At 37.3% G+C, this 26,890-nt stretch overlaps 1 protein-coding gene across 7 annotated transcripts in view; it reads left to right on the forward strand.

The window, feature by feature from the left end:
• rnf17 (ring finger protein 17) overlaps positions 1 to 26,890 on the forward strand; it is a 29,972-nt gene that overhangs the window by 2,262 nt on the left and 820 nt on the right. For 4 of the 7 annotated variants that reach the window (XM_072715385.1, XM_023844594.2, XM_023844595.2 and 1 more), the window contains exons 2-27: positions 1,959 to 2,053; positions 3,261 to 3,499; positions 4,225 to 4,308; positions 4,436 to 4,597; positions 5,473 to 5,644; positions 5,988 to 6,129; positions 7,489 to 7,679; positions 7,779 to 7,929; positions 8,068 to 8,230; positions 8,509 to 8,624; positions 8,893 to 9,013; positions 10,401 to 10,527; positions 11,767 to 12,009; positions 12,883 to 13,027; positions 13,404 to 13,516; positions 13,626 to 13,716; positions 15,298 to 15,416; positions 18,121 to 18,338; positions 19,295 to 19,455; positions 19,716 to 19,835; positions 20,234 to 20,314; positions 20,451 to 20,573; positions 20,776 to 20,829; positions 24,307 to 24,414; positions 25,619 to 25,745; positions 25,832 to 25,967. In XM_072715385.1, the coding sequence (XP_072571486.1) occupies positions 1,959 to 2,053; positions 3,261 to 3,499; positions 4,225 to 4,308; positions 4,436 to 4,597; positions 5,473 to 5,644; positions 5,988 to 6,129; positions 7,489 to 7,679; positions 7,779 to 7,929; positions 8,068 to 8,230; positions 8,509 to 8,624; positions 8,893 to 9,013; positions 10,401 to 10,527; positions 11,767 to 12,009; positions 12,883 to 13,027; positions 13,404 to 13,516; positions 13,626 to 13,716; positions 15,298 to 15,416; positions 18,121 to 18,338; positions 19,295 to 19,455; positions 19,716 to 19,835; positions 20,234 to 20,314; positions 20,451 to 20,573; positions 20,776 to 20,829; positions 24,307 to 24,414; positions 25,619 to 25,745; positions 25,832 to 25,967 (3,602 nt within the window). Of the gene's footprint in view, positions 1 to 1,958; positions 2,054 to 2,932; positions 3,014 to 3,260; positions 3,500 to 4,224; positions 4,309 to 4,435; positions 4,598 to 5,472; positions 5,645 to 5,987; positions 6,130 to 7,488; positions 7,680 to 7,778; positions 7,930 to 8,067; positions 8,231 to 8,508; positions 8,625 to 8,892; positions 9,014 to 10,400; positions 10,528 to 11,766; positions 12,010 to 12,882; positions 13,028 to 13,403; positions 13,517 to 13,625; positions 13,717 to 15,297; positions 15,417 to 18,120; positions 18,339 to 19,294; positions 19,456 to 19,715; positions 19,836 to 20,233; positions 20,315 to 20,450; positions 20,574 to 20,775; positions 20,830 to 24,306; positions 24,415 to 25,618; positions 25,746 to 25,831; positions 25,968 to 26,890 lie in introns of those variants that run through there. The other 3 variants (XM_072715387.1, XM_023844598.2, XM_023844599.2) reach the window with 3 other exon arrangements.

The raw sequence follows: 26,890 nt of genomic DNA on the forward strand, positions 1-26,890 counted from the left end.
TGGAATTTAGTGTGGAAATGTACCAACACGGTCTAGTAAAATGGCATCGTTCATAGTAGGGGTTCCCAGACCATTGATGTTGGGCGGGCGGATCAATCGACGACCCAGATTTTAATAAGATTATCATTTTCCATTTCTTTTCTGATGCCATCAGAATGCGCGAACGTCAAATGTAGATAAAAAGGAGTGGCTTGAAAATGTGTAAAGATTATTTTTGGAAAATAACCAACCACGCCCTGAGGCTAGGTGGAATACTGGCGGCGGACCTGGGATTAGGGAAACCACGGTCAAGGTTGTAGGTTAAACCCTGATCGAGTTCTTACAAACCACCAAAATTAAGTGAAGTATAACTAGGTTGATAGTTATAATTTAATTTTGAGAGCCAGTCTTTTGAGCATAATGGGTTATAATTGTTAACGTTAATGACGCTCTCAAACATGCATGAATATTTTATAACTGATTTGAATTACCTCTCCTGGAAGTTTTTGGATCCTCCCGCAAATTGACAGCATCTCCCACATACCCGAGAATGCTGCGCAGTGTCTCGGAAATCTGTCATCCTGCTGTTCGAGAAGTTTTACCTCCGCTACCCTGCCTGTATCGCGTAGCAAGAAACTTTCTAGCCCCAGCAGGCAAATTTGACCGCCAGCACAACTTTAGTCTCCTGTATAGAATGTACACTGCCAGTCAATTTTTGCACACACAGATTTTCTTCATTTGCGTGTTACTTACTTAACATTTACTAAAAATAGACTGTATTATTTGGCAACAAATAAATTTACAGTATGTTCACCACTTGAGTACCTTTATTACCATATCACGTCTTGGATTCATTGAAGTAACATCCCCTAGCAGTTATAACAGTAGATTATTGAGGCATTCTTTCTACAAGGGACATTAAATGCTGCTCTGTTGCATGTGATGAAACCAGTTAACTGGTGCATTTAAAGTTAAAGGACAGCCTAGAATTTGAGTATGGCATCACCACTCCTATTCATAGAGTAACTGGGTAATAACTCCAGTTAATAGGATGTCAGACATGCACTGTTACATGCTCTTTCCATGTTATAAAGGAAACTTGTTTTATTTAACTTATGTTTTATAGTTGTTCTCAACTTTCCAATGCTTAACAAGAATTAAAAAATATGCAGTTTATAAAATAAATGGAAAAGTGGTAAAAAAATCTGTGGTGTATAAAAACTTCTGATTGGTAGTGTACCTTATATTAAATGATAGTTTTTCTAAACTGGAAGCCAAGTTGTTCTGTCTTCCATGTGATCATCTGTCTAGCCACGCACCATTTTTTGAGTGCGAGGTATTATACAGTTTGGACTAGGATGCCTGAAATTTATTCAGGTGATTTTGTCTGCTTGTAGCGGAGAGACTATATGTAGCTAAGTTTTTTCCTCCTACATCGAACAATGACATATTTTTCACTTGCTTTTTACTGTGTAGTTACAGGCTTCAGTGAGAACTTTATTCATCTTATTACTTTAACTGATCATTACATGAGAAACTTAAAGCACATCAATAAAAAGCATGGTGTCTCCTCTGGATTTAAAAACTGCAAAATATTTATTTTATAATAGACAAAAGATCTTAGGAAATCAGTTACAATATTCTGTCCCATTCTTTCTAATTGTCTTGTTTTTATTGTGAATCTTTTGAGTAGAATGTGCAGTCTTTGCATCACCAGTATGTTTTATAACTCCTTATGCCTGTTTGCTGACAAGTTTTTTGTTATCTTCTGTTAACCTCACGTTATATCTTTCATATGGAGCATTTGCTCTTTATATTTCTTAGTTATAACTTGTCACTGCTGTCATTTAACTATCAAAAGTTGTGTATAGTAGTAATGATACACCTTGAATTGTCTTGTCAGAACATTCTCACTTTTTGTATTTATATTTGAGGAGTTTTCATATATATATATATATATATTTTTTTTAAATGTACAGACTCTTCTTGGGATACCCAAAGCCCAAGCGAAAGAAAGAATGCTAAAGAAAATGCATGAAACCATTGACCAACCTTTTGATGTCATGAACAGGAGGTAATATGATCTTTTGATCTGATAAAGTGAATTTGTTCATTAGGTTCCTAGCGTTTTAGTAATGAGTTACTATTCATTGGCTTCTAGCTGTTTCATTCTAGACATTGTTAGAGTTGGAATAATATCCCCTAATCAGTCAGTGCACAATATAATGCTATTGTATAAACAGGAATATATAACCAATATATGGAGTATATGCTTACTTACCTGCTGTTAAATGTTTTCTTTATGGCTTACTGCAATAGTAAACTATTACTTCAGTTACAACAAAGAGAGCTGTACATATATAGAAATTTTGCATAAAAGTTTAGGCCTTTTTAGGGCTGACAATTTCTGTCAGTTTTTGGCTGCCTTAAATGCTGCAAAATATGACTCATGTTTGCTTTGTGCCCTGTATGCAAGTATTCCCTGTTAACGTATATGCTCATGATTATGTAATTACTATAAGGATCTGTTGCTGTTTTCGCAAGAACCAATTTAATGAAGGGTGTCTGCCCTGTTTCACCAAATGTTCCAGGAAAACTCTGTTGTTACACCCCAGTATTTTTTCCAGATATATAATCTCTCACCACTGATTTATCTTGTCTCTTGTTCAAGTCCAGTTTTCTGCTTTGGAAAATGTTCCAGTGTTTTGCAATGGAGGCCATTATGAAATGATTTTTGTGGACCAATTGTACACTCTGTCTAATAAAAATATGTTCTACTATTCAGTTTGTATATGATGTAAATATACATCAGACTAGACTACTTTCTTAACAATGTTGCTTTCTTGTGCTTTTGAATGCTGATTTTTCCACCATATGTAACAGCGACATTTATGTTGGCCCCCTCTTCTGGTTGTTATTTGCTATTTGTTGCTTTCTAGATTCATTCGGTAGTAGTGTCGAAGCCTATGATTTCCCGCAGAGGTGGAAATGATTGGATTATTTAGTAATTTCAACGTGAAAAAAATCATATTGGGTAATTTATTCAAATTATTGACTCTTCCGTTATATTTTTTATTTCAAATATGCCCTGATTATTGAAGTTTTTAATCTTTGATATGATTTCTTTTCTTATTTGATCTATTGCAGGGAAGAGTATACATATGCTTAACATAAATGGCTGACACTGGCTTGTACACTCTTGAATGTTAAATTAGTGAAAATATTTTTTTCGATCATGGTTCTATGTGAGGATTTTTTTCTCCTTTCTTTGTAACATTCAGTGAAGAAGAATCCCTTCCCGTTCATCTCCAGCACATAGGACCTCATCAAAAGAAGAATCTGAACCCTGTTCTTCCAGAAAGATGGAGACAACATAGACACCAGCCTAATGGCAATGCAGCCAGCATCTTTCAGCAAGGAGAAGACCAGGAAATTGGCAGTTCCTCGGAATTGTTTTCTAGGCCTTCTGCCAATACACCTAATGTAATCATTGAAGAGTTTATGGAGGAATCAGAATCTGGTAATACTAGTGTTAATCCTTGGATATCTGCTTTATGTCATAATTGAATCCCTCATTATGTATTTTAGATAATATGGGTAATATGGGTAATGTGTTTTGAGTAACTAAGGGTTAGGCCTCTCTGCCTAAAAATGGAAAGGTTGCCGGTTCAAGCCCCAGCCTTGGCAAAATAGTTTAATCTCTTTTGGGCCCTTGAGCAAGGTCCTTAGCCTCTAAAATGCTTCAGGGGTGCTGGATAAATAGCTGACCCAGCTCTTGAATGCCAAGCTTCATTTTTAACTGTACATGTGTGTGTATGTCTCAAATGAGAGCAAGATGGGATACACAAAAAAAGCATTCCAGTGTACCTGCACTTGTGCAGTGGGCAAATAAAGCATACTTTTTATTCAAGAAAAAATTGATTGAATTTATACAGGATTCACAGAATGACCCAAGAAAGGAGTATTCTAGAATGTCCCCATTTTTGATTCTGTTCACTTTTGTAATTGTTATTGTTCAGGAAATATCCAGTGTTGCATTGATGTGCATACTTTTTAATATTCACTGGTTTCTTGGTTAGCTTTTCACCTGATTGGTATTTTAATTGTATTTTTATTTGATTGTTTTGATATAGTAATTTCACATCTCTATGAAATATGACCATATTTTTAGTATTACTGTGTAATTTTCAGAAAAATTTGTGCAGGCTGTCTTAGAGATATCTGTATGATTTATCTCATTTACAGCCATCATTCTGCATTCACCTGAAAACAAGGCATTCAAAGCAACCCAAAAGATGCAGAGTAAAATGAACATTCATCACGGTCAAGGTACCTGTATTTATAAGGACAAGGTCTAATTTGATTTTGTCTTTATGTTTAAGTATTTAACTGATGTTGATACAGAAATTTGTCACTATTTTGCAGTTTGTGTGGCCTAACGTGCATGTGATGTTAGTTTTTCAGGAGTGGGTGTTTGTAACACATGTGGCCAACCCAAACCATTTCTACATCCGACGAGTGGCTGAAAAGAGGGCGGGGGTCTTATTGGCCAGGAAGATCAATACTTTTTGCTCTGGAGAGAGGGGATTCTTTGTCTCAGATGATGATTTGGTGACTGGTAATATGAAAATATCTTTGATTGTCACAGGTGCCACTAATAATGCTGTGTTTTTCAGCCTACATTCATAATTGAAGGAAATGGTAAATTTCAGGTTAAGAACTCCTGTGTTAGATACTCCTGTTTGCAGAATAGCATTAGGGCCGCCCAAAAGGGAAAAAAAAATAATAAAATTTTGAGATTAGTCAAAATAAACTTTCGAGATTGAGGTAAAAGTCAAAATATACAGATAGCTTCTTGCAGAACATGTCTATAAACATAATGTGAAAAATGATAGATTTTTTAAATTGAAAGCTAATTGTAAGCATCTTTTTTTAAAAAAAAAAAAAGCTTGTTTTAACGGTTTCTAACGTTTATAGTGATTTAGTTTCCTTAATGCTCAAATGCTCTCACCATGAATATAGCTTTAGTTTCTGCATGGCATTAAGTATCAATATAATGCGAAAAGTATCCATGTTAACTGTAATTGCAACAGGTCAATTGTCATAAAGACATGAGCCTTCATTTTTTTGTAGAATGAACCCAAAAAACAACAATGTGAGGCATCTGTATGGTGGTGTCATGCAAGGTCACCTACGGATCTCTCTCTGTCATTGACAGGTTTCTACTGTTTAACTTTTAACTTTTGCTTCTTAAATTTATTTCGACTTTAATCTCAAAAATGTTTTTTCCTTTTTGGTGACTTGGTATTCTTCTGTGCTTTTTCTTAAGCGGATACTGAGGGCTAGGTTTTAAGAGTTACCTATATTTCAATCATTTATTTATATTTCCTATTTTATGGCCAAAAAACGTACTTTATTACCCCTTAATACGCCTTACCTCACTCTTTGCACAGAAGACAATTCACGGCCACCACTGTTTCTTCACTGCTGTAGGCTCCACAGTCTTTGTGAGATGGAAGGAAAACGTGTGGTATCGGGCAGTGCTTACTGAAATCTTCAAAAATGAGCAGGACAAACCAGTGAATAGATGCTCAGCATCAACTGTGTCCAGAGTGCACGTCTTTTTCCAAGACTATGGCTTTTCCGAACAAGTCTCTCTCTCAGTGTAAGGTTAAAGTTAAATTAAATTTACCATTTGATATCTTCCTGACAAGATCCTGGATTTTAAACATGCAGGATTGTTGTGTTTTTTTTTCTTTTCTTTCATTATGCTGTAAATTCTTGGTCATCTTCATTATATAGCTAAATTGTAAATTGTGTGAATTAGAATTTAATGGGCATATTATGCACAAAATATTTATGGATTTTAGTTTAAGCAAGTAAAATATTTATCCATCTAAATATGTTAACGAGAACCAGCTGATGATTTCTGATTTACACAGATAACCTGGAATGGATTAACCCCTTTTGTCTTGTTTTTCATTTTCTTCCTGCTGTCCTGTCTCTAGTAATCAGGATGATGGTACAGACCCAGTTGGCAGACTAAACCAGCAACTTCGAAAACTAGACCTGACGGCCCATTCTGTACTGCGTTGTTGGGTCCCCCAGGCTATCAAGTGTTCATTAAAGGACATAGTTCCTGCCGATCCGGTTAGCTATAATGTCTGCCCAATATTGTTGTCTTTATTGATTTTCTGTGTGTGCTTGTATGGACTATTTTGACATTAGTGCTTTGAGTAGGCATTTTTGGCTTGTCCTCTCACCCACAAATGCATTATGTTTTTTTGATTGGCTGGTCAGTAAAATTTTGTTGATGAGGGATATTTGTATTCATATGTTTTGTTTTAATATGGAAAATGAAGCCCTACATTTTTGAGTAATCACACTTTCAACTATATTGTTTAAAAATAGCATTGAATTAACAACATTTGAAGTTAGTTTTAAAAATGTATACTTTTTTTCTATCTGCATATCCTGTAAATATTTTTTTATTCATCTTCTGAAAAAAAATATTTATATAGATATATATAAAACTATGGAGCCCCTAAGGGGACAGAGGAGGAGGAAAAAAAAATGGTAGAAGAAAAAAACCTTTGCGTTTTTTGATATAACCCAAAACCTTTGCGTTATAACTCAAAACTTTTGCGACATAAGGCAAAACTGTTGTGACTTTGAACTGGAAATATGAGTAATCAGTCAGTGTTAGGAACATAATTGATAGGAAAACATGGAGCGTTTAATCGAATTTTACTTTAATCTTGGTCTACAATATATGGACATTCAGTTTGTTCTCGGATCTAGGCATGATGTTCACATAAGTCTGAGGCAGATTAAGAGGATTTTATGTGAAAGGGGATTATTCCAACGGAAAAACTACTCCGACTTGGGTGATGTAATTAACTTTATTCGCGAGCAGCTTTTGCACTCTGGGCAGCTTCATGGTTATCGATGGATGTATGCAAAATGCAGAATAAATGGACTTCATGTGAGAAAAGAGGATGTGCGTTTGATTTATATTAATTATATTAATTTATTATAAACATGAAACAACAACAAAAAACGAACAATACTTTAGGATTAAATCAACCTCAACAGATTAGCATTAATTAGCAATGTTACTGAAACGTACTTTTAGCAAGGCTTGCTTTACAAATTACTAATTATGAATTAATCAAATCTTACCACACTGAACTCTAAAGTTTTTTTAACCGTTAGATTAATAAGCGAAGCAGGGATCAACCACATCATGCAAACAGCGGCTTTGGAAGTTGCACTTGAATGACCAAAAGTACGCTAGTCACCTGATTTTATTGTTGCATTACTACAGAAAAGTTTTGGGTTATAACGCAAAACATGACTTCTTTTTTTTTTTTTCTTCTGCCATTTTTTTTCTCCTTCTTTGTCCCCTTAGGGGCTCTGTATAAAACAATGTTCTGCATTAAAAAAAAAAAAAAACTACCTTGGAATGAAACACTTTCAGAAATGACCACTTTTGTGTGCTTTCTGAAGATAAAGGGCTGGGATCAAATGGCCCAGGCAGAGTTTTGGCGAGTGGTTGGTACCAAAGCAGTACCAATGCAGGTGCTTGGACAGGACAACGGCACTTTATTGGTGGACCTAAAGAATGCGCCCATGGATAAAAGTGCTACCAACATGCCTGTCTCCCTCAGAGAGCATCTTGTCTTTCTGGATTTGGCTAGGTAGGAATTGAACTTGGTTTTATGTTCTGCTACCTGGTTTGCATTACTGAAAAATAACTAGAATAATTGTATTCATGCACATTTTTGCTTGTATTTCAGATTTTATTTGCCAATAGACCAGGACAGTAGAATGGTTTCTGGTGCCGCAAGACCCCTGCAGTTCTATCCTCCAGTGCTTCCCAAGGTCGGAGTACAGTTCTGCGTTGTGGTGTGTCACATTAACAGTCCTTCTGACTTTTACATCCAAATGGTGAGGTTCGTGCAATGGTCAAATCCACCAGTTGAATACTACTGATTTCTGCCTGTTTGTTTTTAAAACTGAAAACTTACTTGAGTACTATTGAGTCTGAAATTGTTTTCCATATTGATTCAATGTCCCTCTGGAAAGCAGGTTGATAATGCTGAGTTTCTGCTGCTCAATGCCAAGCTGCAAGAATGTTATTCCCAGGATATTCCAAAGGGGCAAGGCGTCAAGGTGTCCTACTCACTGATAAATCAGGCCTGTGTCGCTATGTTTGAGGACAAGGTTTGGTACCGAGCTGAGATAATTGGTTAGTAGAAGTCAAAGAATATTGCATAAATAAATGTGATAAATTTCAGTTAAAGTAGTTAAATATCTAAAAACAATCCCATGTGGACCTACAAAAGATAAATATGCACCTCTCAATTTGGAGTCAAAAACAGCATAACTGTTATAGCTGGTTAACTAATGCATTTGACACAAATCACACAAGATCTTTTGTTTGTTTTTAATGTGTTTACATTAAATTGTTTGTGTATGTCTGTGTGTATGTGCTTATATATTTTTAAAAAATTATATGGCTTTTAGGTTTCCCTGGTGGCAGGCAGGTGGAAGTGAGATATGTAGACTTTGGGAACAAGAAGAGTCTGCCTGTAGATGATGTATGCTGCATAAAGGAGGAGTTCCTTGCCCTTCCAGCCATGGTGATTCTTTTAAGGAAAATAAAACAATTTTCCCATTTTTTATTATTCAGATATATTATTTAAGATTTGTTTGTTGCCTTGCCTAAAACTCCTAACCTAAATGCTTTATGCCTTATACTAATGCCGTACTTGAAGATGCTCTGAGTTCATACTGAAAGTACTTTAGTGCTGTTCAAGCCTAATTTGGACAGGCTTTCGGGATGGTTTTGGAAAATGAAACATTTCTTTTGAATTTCAGTCTTTTCTCATTTCAAATTTCTGCACTTAGGCAATTCACTGCTGCCTGGCAGATGTGGAGCCTCTTAGAACTATGGAAATGTGGAGTGAGGAATGCTTGGAGAGATTCCATAACCTAGTGGGACAAAAGCTAATGTCTGCTGTGGTAACTGGTGCGCTGCATATCTCTGGAAATCCAGAATTTAATATAATGGGGAGAAGCTTATAGGAAATGTTATTAGTGACACATGCGAGACATGTGTGAAATGTGCTGGTTATTGATGTTTTATGTTAGGGTTCCCAGTTCTGATCCTGGAGGGCCAGTCTACATTTTGTACACACTTTATTCTGCTCACCACCTAATTACCAGGTTTAGTTGGTGTGTTTGAGTAGGGAAATCTGCAAACTATGCTGCACACTGGCCCTCCAGGACCAGAATTGGGGAACCCTGTTTTGTATGATGTGCTCCCTATGTTTTGGTCTGCAAAAAAAAATATATATATATATATATATATATATATATATATAAAAATGTATGTATGTATGTATACACACACAATGGTACCTCAGAACTCGAATTTAATCCGTTCAGAACTCCGGATCGAATCCTAAAAAAGTTCGAGTTGTGATCGAATTTTCCCCATAAGAAGTAATGGAAAACCAATTAATTGGTTCCCGGCCCCAAAAAATTACACCTAAATATGTTTTTTTTTTTTTTTTTTTTTTTTAGCATTTAAACACAAAATGAACCGGATAAAGTAATTTGTAAAGTAAGAAAATAAATGTATCCAAACAATGTGTCCTGCCCCGATTGTCTGCTCCTTCCGTGTGCCATGCCCCCTCATTAACCCCGTGTGGAATCCCTGTGTGATCAGCTGTTTCTGGTTGTTGTCATTAGTCCTCTGTATTTTGTCCGCATTTCAGTTTGTTTCCCCAATCCAGTCATTGTATTGTCCGTCTGCGTTTTGCCTGCCTTACCTGTAATTAAACCCCGTATTCCCCGATACCCTGACATCTGCGCCTTTGTCTCCATTCCGTCCCCGCTGGGCAAAACGATATTATTATAATTAAATGTATTAATGGTTTATTATTAATATTACATTAATTAATAAGAAATCTTTGTTTTTAAATGAATTTTATTATATAATAATTACTGTTACTGTCTATCATTGTCTAAATGTTTTTTTACTGTCTAAATATATTTATTCAGCTAGTGTAAACATGCATGATGCTATCACAGCGAATGCGAGGCTGAGACTGAAGCGTTACCCTTTGTTTCCACTGAGAGATGTGCCGCATGACTCATTTCCCCGCGCGTACAAGTTATCCTAGGTTGGCGTTCACGGTTTGACTTCTGAGATTCAGATCGAGTCCTAGCTAATTTTTTTTTTTAACTGTTTGGTTCGACTTTTAAGAAATTCAAGTTCTAATGAGTTCAAGAACTGAGGTACCACTGTATATATAAAATATATAATTTAAATAAAATTCAAATGTATGCCGTATTTAATATATCTTCAAAATTTTGTGTTTTCACGTGTTTGCATAAACACTGCTTTCTAGAGGTGAACCAAGCACAGCAAATTTTGCTGGTCAGGCTGTTGGAAGTTAATAATATCGGTGAAATAACAATGTCAAGTGACATTGGGGAGCTTCTCGTGAAAGAGGGCTTGGCTTCTTTCCTCAATGGGTAAGTGAAGGGGTCTCCTGTTAGTATTAGCCTTTGTATGAATGCTCTTTGGATGAATGGGCAAAAATTCCCACAGACGCGCTCCAAAATCTTATGGAAAGCCTTCCCCAAAGAGTGGTAGCTGTTATAACTGCAAGGGGTGGGCACTTCATATTGATGGCTTTGGATTTAGAATGGGATAAAATTACCTGCAGGTGTAATGGCCAGATGTCCCAATACTTTTGTCCTTATAGTGTATATAATCTAAATAAGAGTGTTCATTTTCAGTTTTTTGTAATTGTTTAACTGTAAAATGTCAATACAGTCATGCAATTAAGTGTTTTAGGAAATGTGAGGATTAGAGTTGCCACCTGCTCATATTATGGGATTCTTCAGTATTGAAAAAGTCTCTCATTTTGAACCAATATAGGATGTGATTTGTCCCTTATTTTCAGACTGTCCCAATTCCCACAACCACTTGCATACCCCCCCCCCCAAATAAAATGAAAAAAAAAACTAAATAAAATATGGACCTAGGGATGATAGTTTGGGGGGCAGCCTCCCTTATTTCTGCGGATGGAATGTAGCAACCCTCATGAGGATTAATAGTTTATTTGACAAAGGTGTGAGGAAGAACCGTGAGATTCTGAAAAGGTTGATGCAGTTTTGTTCTTGGATTCATGGGGGTTGGCATTTAGGGCACACGATGAGAGTGAAAACTCAGACAACAAAGGAAACTATATAGGGTGTTGATAGATGTGCTTTCCTGCTATGACAATTTTCAGATTTTTGTTGTGTGTTTGTGTTGCGCATGTAATGTACAGCAAAACGTTAATGTAAAGCTATGTACTCGTAATTTAATCAAATCACTCCATGAAATTGATTTGTATTTCAGTAATAACTGTTTCGTAAAAGGGTGGACCTGTTGAAAATTTACCTTTTTTTTTTGTCAGTATCACTTATTTTGTAACCATCAGCTCACCAGGTTATTACACAATTGAAAGCTTTGGACATGTCTAAATAGGGCTATATTTTATTGAAATTAGCAAGCAATGGAAAATGTTTAGGACTACAATGTTATTAATATTTTAATAGTTACTGTAATATTTATAGGATTGAGTAATGATCAAGTAAAATTGTACCAGTGAGAGGACGGTCTCAGTCTAGAGCAGCTATTGTCAACCAGTTAATCGCAGTCAGTCACCAAGATATTCCCAGTTGATCATGACACCTTCTATTATCTTTGTTTGTACCAATCAGAGATACACTTGATAAAGAAGAACTATTGTCAAAGTCAATTATTTGGGACCCTCCATTCGAAAGCCCTTTGGAGATAATGGAGGCTGACATATCTTCAAAAAAAACTACAGAACACGAGTTTGAAGTTGATCTTCATCGTGAGCTTCAGCTCTGTGCCTCTGAGCTGAGGGTGAGGGTCACCCATGTTATTTCCCCAGCTAGCTTTTTTGTCCAGTTTCTGCAAATGGACAGAAGTCTCAAGAGGTGAGATTCTTGTATGCTTCTTGTATGCACTTTTGTGACGTCTCACAAAGTTGGGATAGACTTTTGCGACAATCCTCAATAATTTTCCATTACCTTTAATAACTGCTCTGTGTCTTTTAAAGTATAAAAGATAAAATGTATTTATGGAGTAATATAAACATAAGTGATACGGACATGTCCTGTAAAGTGTGCTTTAAACATTAAACAATGGGGGACAATGAATATGGAAGGTATTTTTCTGCAAAAAATAAAATGAAAATTAAAATGAATTTATCGCTCATTTATGAGTCAGATGTATTAAAAATTTTAGTCTTCATTTTCCAATTTGGCATTTCCTGCTTTGCTTTTTCATTTTCAAGTTCATAACATGCAAATGCATGTTAATTTGAGTGCAGCAGTAGGCTGAGCTATGGATGACTGCTGCGCTTTCTCACTGCAGTTGCTGATTCATTTGTCCTTTGTTGATTTTTACTTAAGTAAAGTACAGATATGTAAAAATGTACTTAAGTACAGTAACAAAGTACAAATACTTTGTTACATTCCACCACTGGTGCTACAGCTTAAAAATTCTATACTTATTTCATATTTTCAAGATGTCTTAATTATAAATTGTGTAGCATGTGCCGCTGCGAACACTCCCCTTTAAGGAAGCTGGGAATAACTTAAGCCGTGAAATAAGATGCTACAAATAAGAAACTAAATTGGAAGCTGCAAATGAGTAGCTAACTGAGGCCATATGTGACTTTGTCATTAATATGGGTGACGGAACATGATGACAATGGAATCAAAAGTGCATTTTTTCCAGGGCCCTGTCAAATTCAGATAGCTCATGTTTCACTGTTTTTTTTTTTTCTCTTGCATTTCATTCCCCAGGGTGTATAAAATGTTGAAGGAAGAGTATGCATTGTCCAAGCCTGTTCCAGAAGAGTGGAAAGCACAGATGTACTGTGCTGCCCTCATCAATGGTGTCTGGGAAAGAGGGCAGATATGTTCTGTATCTTCCAACAATGTCGCAGAGGTGCAGAACATTTCTCTTATGTTTTTCACAAGCTCTTGTAGTGCAGCTGCAGCTTTATCGAAGTATCTAGACTGTTGAGTCTGAAATCTTGATTTGAAATCCACTAAAGTCCTCATAATACAGTTTGTCCCATGTAATGGTGTGTTTGGTTTAAGCATTGAGATGAGCTGTACCTGCGACAATATTCAATATATGGGCAGTAAAGTCATTTATGTTGTGCAAATGTTCATGTATACCCTTAGAAGATATCTGGTGTTCCGATTGTCTCATGGAAATTTGGGAGAAGCAAATAAACTGAGGCTTATGGATGCTTTTGTTAGATAGATGTTAAGTAATGAAATAATCCTTTCTGAATTTATATTGCATCTCTCCTAAGGTACTACGCTGTGATTTTGGAGGCAAAGTGAAACTTCAACTGAACAACCTCAGACCTCTGCGACATCATCTCATTGGTTGTTTTGTTCTCGAGTGTTCCCTTTGTGACATAAGGTAAAAAATGTGGGCCATACTTATTTTTAAGGTTACATTGGTCGAGTTTTAAATATGATGTACAAGGTAATGGCTGTATGTGAATACCCTTTTTTGGTCTATTTCACAGACCTACAGGAGGTGGCGCCACTTGGACAGTCACTGCATGTGAATTCATCTCTTATTACCTAACAGGTGCCCTGGCTATCATGACTGTCAAGGTAATACTCTGAGTGGGTTGAACGTTTATGAGATGTACTAATCAATGACCTTAGGAACTGGAATTTTTGGCTAAATATGAACTGTCTGTTTACACCTACAGTCTACTCTTGCAATGGATCCTCATTTTTGTGAAAATGGATGGGGGGGATTTGTTAAATGCAATTTGTACCACATATTTCAAAGCTAACAATTCAAACTATCCAGAGGTTCAGCAGGGGTAAATTGCATTTTGAGTGTTCAACACAGTAGTAAGTAATCATATGCTGTTTCTCCTACTCACATTGGACCTTCTGGCACTAGGAATTTCACTGACGTTTATTAGTTAAAAGCAACCTTTAATATGAAGAGTTTCAGAGTTTTGCATTAGTTTGGTGGACACTTGACGATGGTATCAGAAGTTTGTTTTACATATTTATCCATTAACATCATCGCAGTCCAAAGAAAAAATGTGCATCCCCAAATGTTATTTTACAAGTGTGAGAACACATTTTCTTGGTACCTACTTTGCAAAATAAACCTATAACAATGAAACCCTTAGCACGACAAACAAATCTTTGCACAGTGGTCGGTAAATGGTTTAATATTTGTAATGGACTTGCATGGTTTTCTTATCCTGTGTCCCAGTGGCTCACGGTTAGTATCAGTCTTGTCATTCTGTTCACTGTCTTTCTAGAATTCAGGTTATCGCCAACTAGTCTAAGTGTTGGGACATAATCAGAGCTATGTCTTACTATTTTATCTAGCCATTAAAAATTATGTACTTAAAATTAGTATACAGTAATCCATACAAATTACCCTCATGACTTCAAATGGTAACTATCATAAACATAAATTATGCTTTTAAGGAAAGCATAATTTCCTTAAACTTCTAGCTTCAAGTGACAGCTTTCAGATGAGGTAAATTAGTTGACACTTAGAAAGGGCAGGAGATACACAGTTTTGATGGACAATTCTCTGATTCAGTGGAGACACTGGTGAAATAGGTTACTTTATGAAACATCTTATCGTTGGTCAATTAATGCTATCAGTAGACAGAAGAATGGACTGTTGTCTGTATAGTAAAAAGACACAATCGTCAAAAAGTGGTCATAGGCGGTTTTCATTGGACTTGGGACGATATCTACTCATTCTTCTTAAAAAGCATACAGTGTGGTAGTTTTTTAGTTTTTATTAATAAGCAGACCTGACAGTAATTTCAACAAAGGATGCCAGAGTCTGACAGGATTTCAGTTGAAATAGCTTGTAGCTGAAGTGTGCAGGCAACTTTCTATTTAGAGTATCCTGCTATCTTTTAAAATATTGTCTAACCTGCCTGCTGATGAAGAAACATGATTTGCATTCAATATGCTAGGTTAAATAAATACTAAAGCATGTTATGTACTCGTGTTTCAAACAGATACAATTTTTAAAATACTTGTGATTTCTTTAAGCAAGTGATTTTCCTTTTTTCTTACTGTTGCATTTGTATTAAAAGGCAGTTGAAGCTGGAAAATTGAGATTATTTTTTGATGAGCTGGCTATGAAATGCAGACTAGTGTCATCACTCACCCCCTCCCCCAACCTTGAACCCCCTTTTGTAGGACAAGGCCCAGCAGCCAGTCTCTGTTGCTTTATACTGCCACAGCAAGGCCAGCCAGGAGGTCTGCTTTGCTGATGTCATGGTCAGTGCGGGTCTGGCACTTAAGGAGAGGAGAACTGAGTGAGTTCAGCATTAAATTATCAAACATTTTTGAGGGGGAAAGAAGCTGTTTAAATTAGGATTGCACATAAAGGTTATTTTTGTGTTGCTTTTTAATCTAACAAATATTTTTTGAGTACTAAAAATAAGCCTAGTTGTTTAAGTAAACATTGAACACTTACTAGAGATACATGATATATCAGTTAACACATTGGTGTCGGCTGATATTGGTTAAAAATCAAGGTATCGGTCCAATGTGCCAATCCTAGTCAATATTTCCGGGTGACATTTAAACTGTGTCAAAATGAAAAGCAACAAAGCTAAAGACATAGCTACAAAATAATGGAGATGATTGAATTGGACGATCAGCCATTTTCCGTAGTGGAAAACAAAGGATTTCTTCAGCTCATTCCCCACCTAGAAGTATGGTTGATAATTCCAATTTGAAGAAATAACGGGAAATTGTTTGAGAACATGGGAGGCAAGTTCGAAATGGGACACAGCATTTTGTTTAAAAATGGGTCTGGCTGCAGACCTCACCTGTGAGTAAACCACCACTGTCACTAAATCACATCTGAGGGTAAGGAAATGACATAAATGACATGCATGGAAGAAAAGGAGACATTGAATTGTTTCGTCGTCAAAGTGGGCTTATGTTTAAGTGTTAAATATGATGTACTAAGGAGTGTTTAAACTAAGGAAGACATCTGCAAATGTATTGAGATTGTATATTATTGAGATGTAATATTGAGATGTAATATTAGACACTGTCTAGTATTTTCTTTACATTTAACTATGCATAATACAGCATGAATAAGAAAATAATCGCTTTATAGTAGACCTATGTACACAGTTTCCATTGTCTACCCTAAATGTATCTAGTGTATTCATGTCTCAAAGATCACACATTTGAAATATTTTGACTGTGATTGCCATTTGTGTGAAGACAAATCAATATGGAAGGCAGGATCTCTGCCAGCACTGAAACCTTGAGACTCGTTTCAAATACAGTGGTACCTCAGTTCATTAGAACTCAAATTTTTTTAAAAGTCGAACCAGGCAGTTAAAAAAAAAAAAGGGACCTGGCGTTCTGGGCATACAGCAACTCTGGATATAACGGACTGTTTTGCCTGGTCCCTTGAAGTCCGTTATAACTGGATTTTACTGTACAGGAGGTAAATGCGAATAGACACGTTATTTAGTAGCGTAACCAGTTGATATAAAGCCCCCAAGAAAGCTGATACATGGAAAGATATCACATTCTCTGTGAATGCTGTGTGCCAAATAAATCTAATGATCTTCAAACATGCGTTCCCTTCTTGGAGCACGATTGGCAAGCTCTTGAAGAAGTAACAGAAATGCCATTTTGATAGCAAGGCCAATGCGCAGAAACAGACCTATTTATAATCCGCATGATCGTCATTACAAACACGGAAAAAAAATTTACACTTTAAAATAATTTTTTATATTTTACTTTTATAAATTATTAAAATACTATAATTTTATTAACTATAGAATGAACAAAACTGCTATAACCGATTATTTTGAACAAACTATCATTACTCAAATGTGCGTACGAATGGTCTTGAGTTTGCATAGATTCTGTTCTTAGCTAAGAACAAATTCAGATAAGAAAACATTGGTGAATGTCAGAATCTTCGTAAAAAAGTGCGTACGTGGGGTTTAAGAACAAATTTGTTCGTAAGAACGGTTGGTGAATGAGGCCCATTGTTCATAAATGGTGGTTACTGAAGTCCTTCATTGGTGAGATATGAGCAACGTCAACATTGCCACTCAGAACAGAAAATATTTATTTTTAAACAACATATAGGCAACAACGGACAGGTTTGGCAATGGCATTCCACACAAAAATAGGCTTAAAAATAAAGGAATCAATGGACTAAATAGCCTAAAGAATATACAGGCTAAGCATCCACGTTTTAAATTCCTCAATTTTTTTCTGTTGCTGCTGCTGCGTCTCTCTATAAAATAAAATTTCAGTGACAGCGTGAAATTAAAATATCCTATTAGACCTACTTTGAATGACAAAACGAATTTGATTACCAATATTTACTTTATAGGCTTTTATACTTTTATTTACTTTATAGACTTGATATGGTACAACCATATAAAACTTACTCACGTTTTGCTCTGGCTTCCGCCTGTTCGCGTAGCACACTCTCATGTTTCTGAGAAAAGTGATTCCGAACTGAATCTTTACTCACTGAAAGAATTTCACCACATTGTTGTTCTTGCTCTACATTATTGTCATCTATACGTTTGATAAGAATAGTACACTTATATGATTTATCAGTTTCCTTTGTGAAATACTTAGCAAATTCCATCTCGGCCAATTTGTGTGACAGTCTTGATAATTGTACAGATGAATTCTGGGTAGATTTGGGCACGCTCGCACGTAGTGTGAGCGGTATCGGAGCGAAATTGGAGCGAGACAGAGCGACCGCTCCAGCCTTAATTAAAAAACCGCTCCGCGCTCTGACCAAATTCCGCCCGCTCCGCTCCTCGCTCACGCTCCGCTCCACTCCACTCCACTCACATGCTCTGCATCATACATATATATTTTTCATGCAGCTTTGTAGCAACCCTGTGAGGAGAGCATTCAGCTACCATGTAGCAGGTTGTTTCAGGGTCATGGTTATGAGGGTTTTTAAAAAACGAAGTTTACAATATAACAATGTATTTTTTTTATGTGTTACAAATGTAGTGTGGTCTCTGTTAAAACATCAGAAGGAACTGATCAACAAGGAATTGTTTCGATGGAGGAAATCCAGAGGCCATTAAGTTGCATGTTGTCTGGTCTGCTGGAAGAGCTAAAGACCGAACATTACACTCCACCAAAGCTGCCTCAATGTGGCCTTGTACAGATGACCATCACAGCTGTCAGCGAGGACGGGGCTATCTATGCTATGACTCAGGAAGCTGGTATGTGTATATCAAGAGGTTCTGTGGTGACCTTTCTTACAGAAACATATTAGTCACAAATATGGGTGGGAAATATGGACTAAAAGCCATATCTCTCTTTTTAGGCACAATGGCAGTACTCATATAAAAATAGATAATAAACAGCGTGGTCAAAAGGAAATGCAAATACAGGGTTTCTTTATATGTTTGAAATATACAGCTATATTCAGTATATATTAAGTATAATTTCATTATTGCAATCAAGTTTCAAAATTGATAATAAATCATGCTTATCTGTGTTGCAGGGGTCCAATAAAACAGCCTTGACATAACAGCCGTTCACTCCTATGTCTACCAACAGCGTTTTAAGCTCAGTTTGTGTCATTAATCTTAAAACAGAAGGTGCAATTTTAACAAAAAAACTAAAGTCTAAATCTAAAACCTATTTGGCAAATGACTAAAAATTGAAGCCTGACAACCATTGAAATTGCGATTAACTGGAAAGACCCTCATTTTGTTAATATTCTTCAGCAAAATAAAATGCATATTGCAAATTCTGACAGTTTTAACCTAAAAAGCCATTTGTCAATGATTTAAAGCGTAATGAACCAAGTAACAATGATCCTTTCCCCTCCATCAGCTTTCTCTTGAAACAGTATATCTGAATTGGTTTGATTTTAACTGTGGATTATAGGAGTCAGTGCAGCGTCACAACCAAAGCTCTCACATTGTTTACAATGAGGAAGAACTACTGTTGGTTTCTATTTATCTTTAACAGAGCTCCAGTTTTAACTTGCAATAAAAGTGTATTGGAACAACAGTTTTTATGCCGCCTTATCTCATTTGGACAATATATGTACTGTAGAAATTCAATATAGCAACTAGCCATAGTCACAGATGTGTTTATGTTCTGGTTATGTAAGATTTTGAACCTTATGTAGTCTTGCTGCTGAACTAATTGCTGTTCCTGCCTATAGAACAGAATTTTGTGCAGCTGAAACGGACATTGCGATGCGTTAAGTCCTTGCCCAGGCAGAAGCCCTACAACTGGAAGCATGGGCAAGGCTGTGCTGTCATGGGCTCTGATGTTCTGTGGTACAGAGCAGAAGTGCTTGAGGTCATTGGTGGACACATTAAGGTCAGCACAAGAATCTGTAGTACAAATCTTACAAAGGCCTGAGTTACTATGCAGGTTCTTGTGTTTATTTATTTCCTATTAGTTCTTGGACCCCATATCCAGTCTAACAATTTTTCAAGAAAATAAGTACAAATGCAACATTCACAGTGGTCCATTAATCTCCACTAGACAATGTTTTCTATTTCTTTAGGGAAAATAACTGTCTTTAGTTCCTGTCTCTGATGTCATCGTAATTGCTTCTGCATCTCTGTGTAAATTAGGTGAGATACGTGGACCAGGGCTTGGTGGAGAACATTCCGGAGTGTTATGTTTACCCAATGTTGCTGTCTAAGGAAGTGCCCCAATTGAGTGTACCTTGTCAGTTGCATGGAGTCATTCCTGTAAGTTTACATGTCTAACAGGAAGTTATAATCTTGCTATACCATTTCATTATTACTGTTGATAAATGTTTGGTTTTACATTGTTGGCAAAAAAATATATTTAAGACGGATTTTCTCTAAATTGTCCATAATGTAAGTGATTTGAGTATATGCCCTTGCAGTTTCCTTCATAAAGTATCTATCAGTCTATTTATGCCCTGTAATGGAGTTACGGCCCATTGACCTGTGCATCCTAGGATATGCTTCTAGTTCACCGCAACCCCACATTGGATACGTAGTTTTAGAAAATGGTTCGATTTGTTTGAGGACTTTTTTTTTACAAATTCATTTAACAGTCACAAGCATCGTTTTTCTTAACTAGACAACATAATTTGAAATATTCTACCCTCTGTCTACAGGTCGGTGGCGTTTGGCAGAGGGATGCTGTGGAATTGCTAAAGGAGTCACTGCAAATGCGTTATGTGAACATGCAGATAATGGTAAAATACATCTTCCTTTGTTAAAATAAAACCCTAGTTAAAATAAACAGACACAAATGTATAACCAAGTAAAAATAAAACATGTGAAGTCAATAATTACTTTTAATTAATAGGACTCATGTTCTATTTCTTTCAGGAGGTACCTGTGGATCCTAGGGGTCACGTGACAGTTCAAATCACGGTGGATGGGATAGACCTTAGCAAGTTCATGGTTCATCATCAACATGCTATAATGAGGCCCATAATCTCAAAAGAAAAGGTGTGTTTTGCAGAAGTAGAAGAATGTGGGAAAAGCCTTAAAATCCTGGGTACTTTTACAATGGGAGAAATTAACAGTATAAGTGACACACCTGTGTTTCATAGAAGACATCTCTCAAAAGCATACCTTATTATGCCCCTCTCAATGTGTTTGTTACTCATATTTGAGGCAGAAATGCATCAAATCAAGTTTGTTTTCCCAGGATAATATGCAGATGTGTTTTATTGACCACGACAACTGGGACTGGGACATAAATGTAAGTCTTCAACTTTTGTCATATTCTTCTGCATAAGTCTTTCTATCCTGTGAACTCCTGTGATGTGTTATTGAAGAGAAACTCTGACCACTTTATTGGGAGCACTTTATTAATTCTGCATAGAGCCTCCCTTTGCTCTCAAAATAGCCTCAGTTACTTATGGCATGGATTCTATAAGATGTTGGAATCATTCCTTTGAGATTCTGGTCCATACTGTCATTATTGCATCATGCAGTTTCTGCAGATTTGTCAGCTGCACATTAATGTGAATCTCCCATTCTCCCATATTCCAAAGGTGTTCTCTTAGGTTCAGATCCAGTGACTGATAGGGGCAATTTTAGTTATGACATTACTGTTATTTAGATTACTCCGGGGCTGTGCTTTCTATTGTCGAACTCCCACTAATCTCGGACGGTGGGGCACATCGGATTCGCCTCAGCCGATAGGGCGATCCGTGGATCTGCTATGTAGAACTCCATTTAGAAGTTGGGAAATCACTACAATATAATACAGTGCCAGCCTAGATACCCGTCAGGACCCGGCGACCCATAACGCCTCAGAGGCTCAGCTGACATTTGCCAAATCTGAGCTAGTGAGGGCCACAGAGGTTAAGCCGGCCTTTGCCGTAACCCAGCGTGTGCGCGCCTCAGAGGCTGGGCCGGCCTTTGCCATAACCCAACGTGTGCGCGCCTCACAGGCTGGGCCGGCCTTTGCCGTAACCCAGCGTGTGCGCGCCTCAGAGGCTGGGCCGGCCTTTGCCGTAACCCAACATGTGCGCGCCTCAGAGGCTGGGCCGGCCTTTGCCGTAACCCAGCGTGTGCGCGCCTCAGAGGCTGGGCCGGCCTTTGCCGTAACCCAGCGTGTGCGCGCCTCAGAGGCTGGGCCGGCCTTTGCCGTAACCCAGCGTGTGCGCGCCTCAGAGGCTGGGCCGGCCTTTGCCGTAACTCAACTTGGGCAGTCGCAACGGATCTCGGAGAAACGGGTCGAATCAGAGGCTGAAAGAGAGTATTAGAATAACCCCAGTCTCTGAGAAACATGCAGAGGTTAACAAAGTCAGACAGCCAAGAAGTAATCAAAAACACAGTTTATTCACAATTAATATATAACACATCAATTTAACTAAATGTAACATTAAGGTAATTTTAACATGTGGCCACAAGTCCTAAACTATATAATCCAATCAAAAGTATACAACAATTCCATACCTCAGCTGAGTGGACACATAGTAACTGCAGAAAATATCTGATTACAGATGTAGATCCATACAGCGCTATGTGGGAGCTCTGATTACAGAGTGTCTCCCCTTGCTACTCCGGTGCTCTTCCTTAAGTATTCCAAACCAAGTGACAGACTGCACCAAATATTATGATTGATTATTTTAGGGCCTGCTTTGATCTTGTGTGTGTGTCCTGGAGAACTGCTGATCTTATCAATTCTCAGGCCCTCAGCCAATCGAATTGTTTTAGGAGGAATGTGACAATTCCTTTGTTCTATCAGGTGATAAGATCCTCCACTTTGGTGGATTTATTCTTACTTTCTATATTTCTCTTGTGGGAGAACATACTGCGTTAAGGTTGAGAGTATTGTGCCCATTGTACTGTGACCATTCAAACGAGACCAAACATGGGTGTATGTGTCCTTAATGTTAGTCTGGGGTAATACCTCCTGTGTTGGTGTGAGTTAGTGAGTGTCGGATGCATCTGTGCCTTGACGCAGCCAGGCCTTGTCGCTGGAATTTGGCTGCAGGGTTCTGGCCGCCCAGTGGGGGTGAGGTGTCCCTTTTGATGTGGTGATCTGGTGATTTGGGTCCAGTCTTGTCGGAGCCGGTTGACCTTTGCTTCCGGATACTGGGTGGAGCATTACAGGCTTGCCAGAGCTCAAACCGACGGGGCCTGCAAGGCCTCCAGCCTTACATAATCAAAGATTAAAGGGTATTATACTACGGGACCGTTGAATGCTTGAATCTGATTGGCTGACGAACGTTCTGAGGTGTGCAATTATTTTCAGGGAAACGCACGGCGAACGTAGTTCCAGGCAGCTCTCTTGACCGCATTACAGTTCCATATCACTTCGCATAGTTAACTGTAATAACGGAAATTAGCATACAGTACCTATACAGCACACAGGACTAACAAAAACAACAACATGACAGACGATTTTCCGAAAGTAAATTTTAATATTTACGGTGAATATGAAATGTGAATGTGTTACACACTCACACAAAAACGTGTTGTCAGCGCTGCCCTGACGATTTTATCAGTTAGCCTAGTGTAGCAACTTAAAGGCTACACATGACATTTCTCACTATAGCGAGGTAATAACAGCGCTGCATCTTAAAGCAGACTTACAGTTTAGAGACGGTGCTTCAGAACACTGTTGAGGGACACAGAGGTAGCCTAATTCATACAAGCTCTCTCTCTGTTTCTCTTTCTCTGTGTCTCTGTCTCTCTCGCTCTCTTTCTAATAACTTCATTATTAACTGCATTAGTCTGCTATCAACGGCTCAAGCCTCCATTGCCAGCTTTAAAATGACGTTTTGGAACTAGCAAAAGAGTCGTAGGATGAGATGCGGAAGAAATAATCGATTTTGTACTTAAATAGCGATTTAAGTACAAAAACCGGACGAATCCCTTGAAATATATCATCTGATCGATGTCTTGAGGTGTGGCAACTGTAGTATAAGCGGAATAATTGACTCCGGACCGTTGAATTATTAGAAAAATAATGCACACCCGAGGTGTAACGGCCACTCCGCTTCGCGTCGTGGCCGCATCACCACCTCGGGTGTGCATTATTTTTCTAATAATTCAACGGCCCGTCGTCAATTATTCCTTACTTAACGGCCGAAAGTGTGCCAAGAAAACTTTCCCTTCACAATTACCCTGGACTGTTGACATAAGGCATGAATCCATGTTTTTACACCAAATTCTTATACTACCATCTGTGTACCTCAGGAGAAATCAAGATTCATCAGACCAGGCTACATTTTTCCTGTCCAGTTTTGATGAGACTGTACCCACAGAAACCTTATCAGTTTTTGTAATCTGACAGATCTCCTGCTGTTGTAGCCAGTCTGGCTCAGGGTTCAATGTGTTAACTGTGTGTGAATATCTCAGGAGACTATCAGTTACAGAAATACTCAAATCATGCCGTCTGCTACAACAATTCGACCATAGTCAAAATCACTGAGATCACATAATTGTATGAGGTGTACAGGTTTTCCTGATAAAGTGTTCAGGGAGTGTATAAAGAATCCTCGCAAATTGTTCCTTTAACTTGGTCTCTTCTATTAGCCTGATTTGAATTAAAGACTGCCAGATTATTTAAAGAAATCTATCTCCAGTAGAATAATGTACTGTAATTTTTCAGCCTCCTGACTTTTTTAGTATCCAGTGATTCATGTTTAGTAGTCCCCCCCCCCCACCCTGTTGATCATTCTGTGTGTGTTAGCTTTTTATTGACGTCCTGTATTGATAGGGCATGGAGTATGCAGTGTCGCAGCTTAAAAGGTATACCTATCCAAGAATGCCAGAGAAGGGACAGTGTTTCCCAGTCCAAATCACACACCTCTGCACTCCCAATGAGGTAATGTCTACTTCTGGTCTAGTCTCTCTTTGTGGTTATAGGGAGCTTTTGTGTTTTTTAATTTGCACTTTAATAACGACATTTGCTGTTATCAGCAAATGAATTGCTCAAGATTTAAAGCAAAATGAACCAAGTAATAATGATTCCACTCCTTTTCCCGTCATCAAATTTCCCACTATCTGAATTGGTTTAATTTTAGCTGTGGATTCTGGGAGTCTGTGTAACATCACGACTAAAGCTCTCACATCGTTTACAATGAGGAAGGAATACTATTGGTTTCTATTTTATCTTTAACAGAGCCCCAATTTAAACTTGCAAAAAAGTATATCGATATAACAATTAGCGCTGGTGCTACTAACTTTGGATATTGATAAAGTTTAAATATTGGCTGGCAATATTGACTAAGACTGACACATCAGTCCAATGTCTGTCTCAATTTTGAATGAATATCAGGTGATCTCTATGTGTTAACCAAAGTATTGTGCATCGCTAAGGCTAACGTTACTAGTTGACTAACTCTGGGTCTTGACCATTGCTACCGTAGTTTGCAAAAAAAAAACTTTTATGCACCACAAAACAGGCATTTCCTAAATGCCTCTATTTATGTAGCCTATGCTAAGTGCACTGCATTGTAAAAATGCAGTGAAGTGTTTACAACTAATGTTCGTAGAATGTTTCAATTCTATGTTATTTTTCACATTTGCTTTTTAAAAAATAGAAAAATGTATTTTATGTATGCACAAAGAAATGCATACTGGCTCATCCTTGGTAGTTAAAGGCCTGTAATGCCTGTTAATTAAATATGGTCTGTTTTTTTAAATATTGGAGTATTAACCATCGGGATACAATGATGAGTATCGTATTGATGTATCATGATGAGTTGAATTGTGACACTGGTATTGTAATGAGAATTGTGTTGTGGGCTATTTTGCAATACCTAGCCCTAGCGTTAAATAGCTGTCAGAATTAAACGGAATGTCTCTCTGCAGATCTGAATTTACATGCATTTCATAAAGTAGTTTGCCAGTCAATCTAACTTTTAGTTGCAGGTCTTTTGGAAATTATCAAATGTCACAAATTATATTCACAAAGCAACATTACTTAATATCTCACAGTGAAATATGTCAGGGGGAGGTTACATGGTATTCTTTGGTTATAGCAGGATGGTTTCATTTGTGGTTACTTGGATTCTTTTTTTTAATAGGTTTTTCTCTCTCCCCTTCTGGACATGGATGATTTTGTGGAGGATAGTGAGGAAAACCTAGAGGAAGCTCTTGCATATGTGAATGAGAAGGAGGACAGCCTTCAGCCACTCAGTGACTTTGCCATTGGTATGTTTCTCTGCTGTCATTTTTTTAAACTGTTTTACTAAATTGTTACTGCTGAAGACATCAGGTAATTGTTTTCTTCTTTGTAGAAAGCCCTTGCTTGGCCAAGTACAGTGATGGGCAATACTACAGGGCCAAGATACTGAGCATTAAAAGTTATAACCCAGTCCAAATCCTGGTGAGGCATGTGGATTTTGGCTCTGATGATACTTTGTCCACACAAAAGTAAGTAGTGTTCATTGTATAACTGTCATGATTACTTTTTTTTTATTTTTATTTTTTTTAAAAAAGCATTGACTTTTCAATAATATGGTGGAAGGAAGACAGCGCATAGCAGATGAGGGTCCAAATAAAGAGTGAAAGCATCAGTTCTGTAAGAGCACTTAATTAAAAGTGAATAAAAATACAGCCCTTCAAGAACTTAAATATTCAAAAACTCAAAGAATTTCCCCATTGTGGGATTAATAAAGTCTAATCTAATCTAATCTAATCTAATCTAATTACAACATGACTGCAAAGCAATAACTTCCAAAAGACATCCACTGACTTGCCCAGTCATAGGATAATAGGATATCTCTAATTTATGTATCCTTGGAGTACACAAGCCTATCTCTGTCATCACTTTAACTTAAATTATTTTGCTTAACTTACTTTCTACAATTCCTGTAACTCAAGGTGACCGCTGCTAAAACAAAGGCTAGCCCTATCACTTACCCACATTGTCTTACAGAATATGGTACATATTAACCGAATTATTTCTTTTTTTAACTTGTGGAGTGTGTGTGTGTGTGTGTGTATAATATGTGTATATATCTGAGTGTAAGGATGAACAATATTGGAAAAAGTTCACATTACAATGTTTGAAAGTTTTTATAAAACAAAAAAGCACTCAGTCTACCAAAAATGAACAATTTCCAAAATTGAACTTAAGTTGGTGGCACTGCCAGTAGTTGTGCAGCCATACCAGCAGATCACTTGCTTTTTTTTGATATCGTCTCTATGAAATCCCAAAAATTTACATGCAGTAGAAGACATGTCTTTTGGTGACCAGGTCCTGGTGAGGTCCTTGGTATCATCTTTATTAATGCGAGCATTCATTCTAAGATGCGGCTTAATGCCTTTACTTAAAATGCAAATTAATTACCAAG

Source organism: Paramormyrops kingsleyae, chromosome 1, assembly GCF_048594095.1.
Source record: "Paramormyrops kingsleyae isolate MSU_618 chromosome 1, PKINGS_0.4, whole genome shotgun sequence".
Taxonomy (NCBI): Eukaryota; Metazoa; Chordata; class Actinopteri; order Osteoglossiformes; family Mormyridae; genus Paramormyrops; species Paramormyrops kingsleyae.